The following is a 10973-nucleotide window of genomic DNA, read 5'->3' as shown; positions in this document are numbered from 1 at the left end:
ACCTGCCACTCCCGAGTCCGGCGCGAGCGAGCCGTCGGTGTATATCACTGTCGCGATCTTGGCGTAAGGTTCGAGAGTCGCGAAGAAAAGCTGGCGGAGTGCGTCCGATCTATGATCCTCTTTGGGAGCTGTGAGCCACCGCGGCACAATCGTCGCTGTTGGAAGTTCCCATGGCGGGGTTGACTTGAGGGGAATGTGCCGCCTGGTCGAGTGGAATAGCTTGGTTAGATTGTGAACCTGAGCCAATCGCCACACCCGGAGAAGAAAGGGAAGCCTGCCCAGAGGAAATTGGTGCTACAAGATCTCCAGGGAAGCTAGTGTATTCCTCATGAGAGCTGGATAGAAATCCGGAGTATCAACAGCTTCACACGGATCCAAAGTAAGTAAGTCCAATAGGTCTCTCCTAGAACTCAGCGGTTGAATAGCTGCCTCGGCTTCCAACAACCTGATAGGCGTAGATGGCGGAGCCCCTAAAATAACTCGAAGAGCCGCATTTTGAACCTTATCCAACTTGGCGATATGTGGTTTCCAGGAAAGGCCCTCATCAATTACTACTCCCAAGTACCTGTAGGAAGGCATGCGTGTCAGGAGGGTGATTCCTAGGTTGAGAGTGAGACCTAGTGGGATCTGTTTCACTTTGGAGATGGCTATGTACTGGCATTTGAGTGGCTGGAAGTTGAGGCACCATGTGACTCCGTAGGCTAAAACATTATCTAGAGCGATTTGCATAGTCTAGTACAGAATGCGAAGACTCCGACCACTAATCCATGCTGCGATATCATCAAGGACAAAGCCGGGGGATCCCGTCCAGCATGACGCTAAAGAGAATTGGACTGATAGAGCTTCCCTGGGGAACGCCTCTCGTAACAGTAAAAGGCACCGATAGCTCTCCATTAACTCTGACTTGGGACGTCCAGTTCTCCAGGAATCTTGCCACCCAACGGAGGAGATTGCCCTTGAGGCCGTAGCTTTGAAGTTTATATAAAAGCGCTTTGTGATGGACGCTACCGAAAAGCGTCCTTAAGGTCTAGGAAAACTGCAAGAAAATGCTGACCTGTGGCCTTGGCGCATTGCGCCGCCGTAACAAGCCTAATTGCGTTGTCTGTTGCTCAACGGCCCCTGCGGAAGCCGGATTGTTCTTGTGGAAGAAAGTGGTTAGTCTCCAAGAACCAAACAAGCCGGGCAAGAACCAGTTTTTCATAAATCTTCCCAAGGTTCGGAAACAGAGAGATATCTCTGTAAGAGGTTGCATCGGTCGGAGACTTTCCCGGTTTCAAGATTGGGTGCAAGATGGCTTGTTTCCACCTCGAGGGCATGATTCCCGCTTCCCAAAAATCGTTGTAAAGAGCCAAGAGTGCCCTACGGATAGCAGGAGTGGTGTTTTTGATTATTAAATTCGACACGTTGTCCACTCCCGGAGAAGTGTTATGTAATCCTGAGATGACGCCATAGAGTTCCATTTCGGAAAACGGAGCGTTGTAACGGGTTGGGGGTGTCGCCAAAAGTAGTTCTGGAACATCAACCTGATCCGGCTTAAGGACCAGTTGGGGATGGATATTGGCGCCAGCTGAAATAGCCAGATACTCCGCAACCTGCTGCTGATCCGTGATTACTGCATCTTCGGTTTTTAACGTTAAACGTTTTGTGGGACTACTGCCAGTCTTGAACCACCTGACATCGGACCAGACTTGAGTCAGCGGTGTATGCGCGTGAAGCTTGTCGCAGTAGGCCCTCAAGCTGTTTCCTTTCGTCTCCCAGATCAGCCTTTTGTAAAGGGCCCTTTCCTTCTTGTAGGCGACCAGGTCCAGCAACAGAACGGAGCGCTGTGCTTTGCGACGAGCCCGTTGGACTGTCTTGGCTTTGTCTGAGCAGTGGCTGTCCCACCAAGGAGGCTGCCTAGGAGTCAACCCTCCACTTCCTTTTGACATAGGGATGTACTCCCTGGCCGCTTGGAAAAGGAGTCAAGGGGGCGTTGCCAAGAGAACTATCCAGCTTTATACTAAATAGCTTCCACTCGGCCCCCTATACCTCCAGAAGGCAGGCCCAGCTTGACGGGGATTAGCCTGTGGGGAATCGCCAATGAAGATAGGTAGGTGGTCGCTAGTACCCCGGTTAAAGACCGTCCACGGCAGATGTAGGGCAAGGTTTGTACTGGCAAACGTCAAGTCCAGTACTCCTTCAGGGCCCCGAGTCGGGAGGCGAGTGGCTTCGCCGGTGTTGAGAAGAACCAGGTGATCTCCGTCTTCCAACCAGGTTTGAATGCACCGGCCCTCAGTGTTGGTTTTGCGGCTACCCCAGATGACGTAGTGTGCATTAAAATCTCCTAAAACAATGACAGGCGTTACAACATCCCGAAGTAGCTGATCAAAGAACTCCGAAGGGGCCGCTTTGTGAGGATTAAAAATATTGAAGAGAGTGATCCAGCCGCTGGAGAAGTGAAGCTTCAAAACCAGAGTTGCAACGCCAAAGCAGATCGGGGAAGGAAGACGTATCGACGGGATGGACTTGTCAACCAAAGTTACCACTCCACCGCGAGCTTCCACCGCTGAAGGCAGATTGCAGACCCGATCGGCGCGAAAGACTTCGTAAAACCCGAAATGAAGATTAATAGTATCCGTAGAGGAAAGAATAGTTTCTTGAAACGCGAAAATGGAAGGGTGAAGATCCCCGAGAATGTCAATAATGTCCGGAAGCCGCGCACGAATCCCATGAACATTCCATTGCAGAACGTTAATCATTTCTTGTAGTAGCAGGGGAACCAGAAAGAGCCTCCACGTATCTTGGGGAATCCTTACCCAGATGGGTCATCTGGGTAGAGTGAGCCGCCACAATGTCCTTGGTCAAAGCTGCCGTGAGAGTCTTCAGCGCGTCTCTCTTAGTTGGCTTCCCATGGAGTTTGTCGCACAACTCAACCACACTGGCTACCAACTGAGCAATTAGCTTGGAGTGATGTACACCGGAGCATCTGCAACCGTAAGTACTGGAGCCAGAGCCTCCTGCGGAAGAGGACGCCTCGGTGTCGGACTCCTTGTCCGACGAGTAACTTGTGACATCTTCCTAGCGACGGACTGTCAGGACCGTCTGTTCTCTCCTCCTACTCCTCAGGTGATTTAGAGCTGTGAGAACCCTTGCAGTTTACGCAAAAAGCCGCGGCTAAACACCTTTGACTGGGATCGAAAACGTGGTCCTCGCCACATGTTGAACGGATCTCATTTGTTACCTGGGTGCGGTAGGTGGACGCGAAGTGGCCATAATGTTGGCACTTGTAGCATTGGATTGGACGTTCCCTAAATTCCAGCACCGCAAAATTCATGCTTTATAACAGGACATTTTTCGGAATCGTCTCCTTCGGAAAGCCAATAACGTAGGTGTTGGTAAAAGCCACCTGTTTCTCCTGAAGAGCACCTTCGATATCCGCGTTAGTTAGGTCCGTCGGGATATGTATAATGCACTTGAGAGCCACTTCCTGGCTCATGGAGGATTCCACAACCTCGAATTTGAAATCACCGAAAAACGTCGTCGAGCGGATCACCGCGGCTTGATTCTCCGAGGGGGGGAAAACCAGAAGGTCGCCCTGGGGGAGCGGTTTAAAATTTACCGCCGCGCCGACAAGTTGAAGCGCGGTTTCGTGCAGCGTCTTCTTAAGGCCAGGCGTTCACACTCTTCGTAACGTCTCCATCCTACCTTTCACAAGCCTTTGCTTCGTAACGGAGACAATGCCTTGTGGAAGGCAGGACGGATACGGAACGGAGAGCCAGTGGGCGCCTAGCCTAAAGCGCCATCCAACTTAAGTGGCGCTTTACACGTAGTACCCCAGGAATACAGAACAACTGCCGGTTGTCTGCTAGTTATCGCTCCCGTATATTTTTGGCAGATCAAACTCCGCGTAAGGTGTCTATTTCTTTATTATGTCTATGGACACGCTGCGGCATTCATACTTTCTCCTGTCAAGGTTATTTATACCTATCAATATCAAAGGTTAGTAAGGATATCACTATAAAGACCGTATTGTAAGAAAAATTCAAATTTATCAATTTACCTCTAATTTCAATTAGTTGAATTAAATCACATGATAATTTTTATTTAAAATCAAAAGTGGATATCCACTTTTGCTAAAATCTATTATCTGGTCTTTTTACGATAATTTGATTTTCCTGATCTGGCAGCACTGAACCACCATCAACCTGTCAGAAATTGGCTGTATAATAACAACTAAACTAAACTGTGTCGGCGATGGCGGTGAACCGAGAAGCCAATGTCATAAGGTTTTTGAACTTTAAAATATGAATTTATTAAATTGAATAAAATGATAATTTAAAAACAAAGAAAAAGCAAGATAAGTGGAAAATGATTCATCCACATCCGCTGCTTTATGTTTTAGCTAGCTCCTATATTTGGTTTAAAGCCTATCGTTATTTATGTACTTGGAACAATTGGCCTGGAGAATGGAACTGTCGAATATTAGCAGCAGTGCACGCTGTACTATTAACTGGTATGTCCTTGTTTTGCGCTTACATCGTAGGACCATGGCCTTTCGATCATCCAGGTAATGATACGCACTTAACTATTACATATAATACAATAGTTAACTGTTATTTGTTATGTAGGGGGAAGTTCAACATTACTTCAGGAGTTAATCCTCTCGCTTTCATTAGGATATTTTATATTTGATCTGCTGTGGTGTCTTAGCCATAAAACCGAAGGTAATGGCAAGTTGCGACTCTAATAATTGGTTACATACTAAAACAACTTTTATATTTTAAAATAGGCACAGTTATGCTAATACATCATGTAGCTAGCATTTTATCCATTCTGTACTGCGTGTACTACAGAGAATCTGGAACTGAAATGGTCGCAGCAATTGGAGGAGCTGAAATAACTAACCCTCTTCTTCAATTACGATGGTTTTTTAAAGAACTAGGGTATAAATATCATGGTATACCTATGACAGTGGTTGAATATGCATTTGCAATTTCATTTTTCTTGGTACGAGGAATTGTTGGTAGTTACTTCCTTTATTGCGTGGTAATAAGCCCTCGTCCCAGCATCTTCGTTAAAGCTGGTGGAATTTCGATCTTTTTTATATCCGCAATTTTTGCTTACGCAATTGCGTGTTATATGTGGAAGAAACGAATTAAAGACTATTTTTATATTGAACCTGATGAGCCAATAGATAAAACTAAGGATGTATTTGAATCCCCTAGTGAAGAAACAAAATTTGTCAATGAAAATGGTACATTGCAGAGTGAAAATAGTAAAACTAGATAAAATTAAATGGTATTAGATGAAGAGAAATTAGAGTTGAGGTTGTTATAGCGATTAAGGTAAAGAAGTGAAATGTTTGTAACAAGGATTATTTTAAGAATTTCTCACAAAATCATCTTGAGCCCTCACAAATGAAATCTCCCTTATAAACTCCTTACATAAGCCAAGGGCTAAATACTCCAAGTCCTAAGCTGCATCGCCTGAAATGTTCTTATTTCTATCACGAGCTTCCTTTTATTAATTGATCTTATATTTTCCTAACCCGACATGCATGTCTACTGACTATAGGAAAAATATTGTATTTGTACATTCTACATTTAAAATTTTTAAGCGAATAGTTGTCACAATTTTTTTATTGTGTCCCAAATTATAGATAATGCATTTAGTCTCACCTAAATTTCAGTTTTACAGAAAATTTAGGTACAGCCTATAAGGTACTTACAATACTTAAAAGACTCGCGTGTTATGTTTCCTATTTTTCAAATTTTATTTTATTTAATATCTTTGGATATTATTGCTTTTTTTACTTAAGTATTGATATTTAATATAGTATTAACTTAATAGTATTTTGTTAGAGGTGATGTTGTCTATGGTTTTATCCAAATTTATCAAACTTGTAAGAAAAACCATTATTTCTTCACTAGTCATCGTTAGAAAGTGAAATATTTACTGTGCCTTAAATATATAATTTGCTATATTAAGAGTAATTTTAATACAGTTTTGTATTAAAGTAGATTTTAGAACTATCTATTCAATGTTGCGTTGTAAAAATTATAACCTAAAAATAGCTTATCCAAAGAGATAAATATAACAACATATTATACATAGGCCAATAAATCCTGCCTAAAAAGTACAACAAATATTACGTAATACAAAAATTGTATTTTTGCACAACAGCTATTAAGATAGAGATTAATGTAAAATTATATATAGTTTATTATAGATGAATGGCTTAAGGTTTCCAAATCTTTAGTATTGTGATATTTTAGTGTTCTTTTTTGGAATGTTTTAAAAATTTCCCAAAGGTCTGTACTAAAGAGCTTATAGATTTAAGAATAGCTAGATATTTAGAAGCAAAATTCTGAAACCAAAGATATTTTAGCGTTTTTTTTTAACATTTGGTACTATTTTTCTTCAACAATGTAGTGATTTTATTTTTAACTTGGCTGAATAAATATCTGGCTTTTACTTGGTTTTGTGTTTAAATGGGAAACTGCACCACGTAGTCTAAACGTACAAAAAGTACTTCATGGTAGTTTATCCAGAGTTTCCAGACATTCATATTCTGGTATTTTTACACATCAATTATCTCGCCGTTAAACTAGTAAAATTAAAATAACTTAAATCCCAATTAAAATCAAGGCTCCAAGTTTATTAAAAATTAAAGTAACCATTGTTTGAATTAAAGGGAATAAAACCTCCAAATCGTTGTTTACGAAAGACCCAAGAAATACGCCACTTCACTATTTATTGAGGCGCCATCTACGGCAGTTTTTATAGAAACGGAAGAATAGGCAATTACATACTAAGCATTTCCATTTTCTGATAGTAGGTGGTACGGCAGTCTCTGCGATGGCGTAAGCCGTATTAGCATTAATTTATCCATAAAAACCATAAATATCGAACCCTTTTAACCATCTGGGGCTAGGATGGGCGATGTCTTTGTGCATTTTACGTATTAACCTAAACTTAATATTAATATATATTAATATTTTTATTTTATTAATATATTCGACAGTACTTTAGTTAGCGTGTTTGATTTTTGAGAAAGACAGATAATACGACGACGCGATACGCTGTTCGGACCAGCCTTGGAAATAAGGTATTTTATTTAATTGGTCCTTATGACCAGTGACCCCTTAGATTATGAATTATTAAACTGGTCATTATGACCAGTGTCCCCCTAGCTTATGAATTATTGAACTGGTCTCATATAAAATGTTCTAATGTCATTTTATAAGCCTAAAAAAACCTATACATGTTTAGAAGTTAGATTATGTTGGTAACATTAATTTTAAACGTATTCAAAATAGTTAGCTTTATTTTATGAGTATCACAAGAATAGTACTATATAGTACTATCTCACCTAAGACTACTACCATAGCCTAGAAGACATTCGGGAAAGCGAGACTAGAGGATTGCAAGTTTGAGGCTTTGGGGCCAGAGGGGGCTTCGACAGTTTGACTCATTCGAGGGATGTGAGCGAGGTACTCTGCAATGCCTCAACGCGCGACGGTAGTACGCGGTACATAGAAATCTGGTGAATAGGGAAATCAAAATTGATAGAAACTTTGAATTAATAAACTGGTCATCTCCTATTATTTGATATTATTTCGAATTAATAAACTGGACACTGTGACCAGTGACCCCCCAAATTTTGAATAAATAAACTGGTCTGAGCAATTAATAAACTGGTCGTTGACCACCTGACCACCGTAACACCGTTATTTCCAAGGCTGGTTCGGACTCTTTTACGAGCATATCCCCCCCCCCCTTACAATCTCCCATGTGGCGGCCGCCACTATTGAAATTTCTTTCCCCCAACGGGTCCCCTCCCCATGTTGTCAAGCTATGGATTCCCCACGAATATTCTCCGTAAAAGAATCTATAGCATAGACGAAACAACATCCATGAATTAGCCGTCTAGTAAATAGGGCCTACCTCAATAACTTTTCTGACGCCGCCACTGTTTGTCATTGACGCAATCCACAAAACGTTTTCGTAATTGTTCCTTTTAAGAAAAATTACAAAATTATTTGTAATAGGCCCTTCAATAAAACATCTTCAAGGAAATCGCCAAGAGGTTATGTTTCTGAGAGCCAGGACCTGCAAGTTACTGTTTATACAGTGCTTGTTGAAATAATGGAAACCTTTCACCTGTGTGGTATGCAATAGGCTTCGAGCTTAGGAAATATAGCGCCATCTGCCTTAATATCCGCCAACTAAATATGTAAAGAAATAGCAGACGACTTCTTAATTTCTTTGTTTTTCGGTTGAACTTTCAGCTGTTGCGCAGAGATCATTTTGAACGAGCAGATAGCTTTCATATATATTAAAACTCTGTCGGTAGGCGGCAATACTTATGACCAAAATTTAAACTACGCACGAAGCCTATAAGCTAGGAGGATTCAAGCTAACCAAGTTTTCATATTCCTAGCTATAAGTGTTTCCTTTTAACCAGGTAGCTTTTATTGACATATTAAGGCTGAGCAAAAACACGACGTTCTGTTTACAACCTTTTTGCACGTGAAAAGTATCCATTATTTAAACAAGCACCAAATAAACAGTAACTTGCAGGTCCCGGCTCTCTGATATATTACTTTTTGACGATTTCCTTAAGATGTTTTATGGAAGCGCCTATTATTAGAAAAAAATACCTGTACTACTACAATATCAGTTGATACTCATAAATAAAGGTATTTGCTGTTAATTGAAACTAGACAAGTTTCAAAACGTTGCCCATTAATACAATTTTTTAGCGGCGGCTATAGATAAACGCAGGAATCCCTAACGCTACTTGGAATGAATAACGGCTTCGATTCCCCGCCGTTGTGGCGGAACATAGTAGGCGGAGCTTATAAGCCTTTGTTTGTCACTGAATTTGACGTCATTTAAGGCGGTATAAGCGTTCTAGCCCCTCCCACAATGTTCCGCCACAAAATACCACAGGGGATATGGGGAGATACTCATTCCAAGTAGCGTTATGGATTCCTGATAAACGTCATAATAACGACGCCCCTCCCTACCTAGCCACTGACAAGGAGAGTACCCGAGGTGTTTATTGCCGATTTAGTTCAAAGTCGGCCGTAATGTGGACCTATATGAGATATGAAATTTCCCAAAAGGAGACGTTGCACTACCCATTCGATTTGCCATGGCAACCGAAAATGTTTTTGACCACTTACAACCAAAATAAGATTTTTCCCTTATTTTACCCAAAATTTGTTACAAATTTACCATAAAAATGTTTCAATTTACCCAAACTTGATGAAATTTACCTAAATGTGGTCCAAATTACACATTTCGTGATTTTAAATTTTTTTCAAAATTTTCGTAGCTAGGACCCTGTGAAACCGAAAAAATCCCATGCTTTTTTAAATGGAGATTTTATCGTTTTAAGTGATCAAAAACATTTTCGGTTGCTATAGCAAAACGAATGGGTAGTGCAACGTCTCCTTTTGGGAAATTTCATATCTCATATAGGTCTACATTACGCCCGACTTTGAACAAAATCGGCAATAAACACATCGGATACTCTCGTTGTGAGAGCAGACTACCTACTGCAGTTCGATATTCGTGGTTGAAATGAATGTATTCGTGGTATATTATACCACCACAACAAACCACTAAATAAGCAAGACCGTAAGAAAGAGCGACATATTGGAACCTATTTGACGGGCGACAAAAATAATACAGGTTACATTCCCTTTAATGGACCTTTTTACAACTTTTTCTCAGATTCTAGAGACTGCGAATCCGCAGGTAATCTCAATGCCCCACGAATAACTTTGCATATTTACGTTAAAGTAGTCGGAATAATTCAGACAAACAAATTTGGGATAAATCTAAACTTTATTAAACGACTATAGCTACTAGTCAGTTGTATTTAAAGGAAAAGCACCAAAGCGTGAACGTAAATTTTAATTATATTTTGGAACAGTGGCGCGGCGCGAGGCTTGTCGCGGATACCGCTGATAGCGGCGAAAGTGATGGGCAAGCGCGCGCTCGGCCACTGCAATTAACGATTTATTCCGCCGGTCAGTTCCGCAGTTTCCCGCTTTTGTTGATCGGTCCGGAACTACGCGCGTAATTAACTTTAAACACTAAAACCGTTCTCATTAAACGAATGAAGCTTAAAAGCTCTCCCACGTCTATAGGCTTGGCGATTCGGCTTAAAGAGACGCGGCCGAGATGGCCTCCAGAAGGTGGTTGGTGGCCGTTTCCCCGCGTTTATACGAGATTCGAAGCGACGATGCTAAAGCGGCTGAATCTGCTCCGATAATTCTCTAACGTCTAAGCCGAAAGGCGACAAATATTTAGCGGTAAATATTCGCTCCTTCTCTCCGGCTTCGTTCAAAATCGTTTTATTATTCCTCTAAGCTGATTTAAGCGAAATTTGATAATAGGATTCGCGCGCGGCGAGTGTTTATCAGTACGGCGAGGGCCATTTCGAGTGCTTCCCGAAGCCGCCGTTTTATTCTACAAGTTGTAAATGGCGGCCGGAGAAATTCGCCGCTCGTAGCGGCTCTCGCGCGTACAAATCTTTTTAAGAGAGTGATAATGCTCTTCTAAAAGGACAAGTTTTAGCTCGGGCGTTTTAATTATGTAAATCCACGATTCTACAGTCTCAGTCTGGTCCTCTACGCTTATACCGCATTTGTCACGGATTCAAAGACGTCCGGTTTTGAACCTGCTTAATAACGAGTAAAACACTCGAGATAAAGCTGATGACAAAGTCCGGCTCATTATTTATCTCCATTGTTGACTCTAACGCTACTCACCAGAGAGGAGACGACGCTAGATAAATTAAGCCTAATGGCGCTAACTTTATAGCGTTGGTCTCGCGACTTTAAACTATTTGCTAAGTTTTATATGTTGAAATTAAATTATAATTTAGTATGACCTATTTTTAGTCTAAAAATTCAGTAGCCAAAGACTTGTGGTTTACGTTAAGGGGGAAGACTACAGTGGCCATTGTCTACTTTCGC

The 10973-nt window shown here is 41.5% G+C and overlaps 1 protein-coding gene across 1 annotated transcript; it reads left to right on the top strand.

The window, feature by feature from the left end:
• The first annotated feature begins 4199 nt into the window (after positions 1-4199).
• LOC149932444 (TLC domain-containing protein 5-like) lies at positions 4200-6453 on the top strand. Its single transcript, XM_090155585.1, has 3 exons — positions 4200-4546; positions 4608-4703; positions 4769-6453. Exons 1-3 carry the CDS (start codon positions 4348-4350, stop codon positions 5266-5268), a joined length of 795 nt encoding a protein of 264 aa, XP_090011711.1. The 5' UTR covers positions 4200-4347; the 3' UTR covers positions 5269-6453.
• Positions 6454-10973: the final 4520 nt, after the last annotated feature.

The sequence above is a fragment of the Leiobunum rupestre genome, chromosome 8, assembly GCF_980474605.1.
Source record: "Leiobunum rupestre chromosome 8, qqLeiRupe1.1.hap1, whole genome shotgun sequence".
In the NCBI taxonomy this organism is placed as follows: domain Eukaryota; kingdom Metazoa; phylum Arthropoda; class Arachnida; order Opiliones; family Sclerosomatidae; genus Leiobunum; species Leiobunum rupestre.
Note: the sequence above shows the minus strand (reverse complement) of the source record. Positions and strands in the feature narration are given on the sequence as shown.

Excerpts from the sequence above, each read along its gene's own strand:
- LOC149932444 (XM_090155585.1), top strand. The coding sequence starts at position 4,348 with ATGATTCATCCACATCCGCTGCTTTATGTTTTAGCTAGCTCCTATATT. Across the intron at positions 4,547-4,607 it reads ATGGCCTTTCGATCATCCAG|GGGGAAGTTCAACATTACTT; the intron begins GTAATGATACGC and ends TTTGTTATGTAG. Across the intron at positions 4,704-4,768 it reads TCTTAGCCATAAAACCGAAG|GCACAGTTATGCTAATACAT; the intron begins GTAATGGCAAGT and ends ATTTTAAAATAG.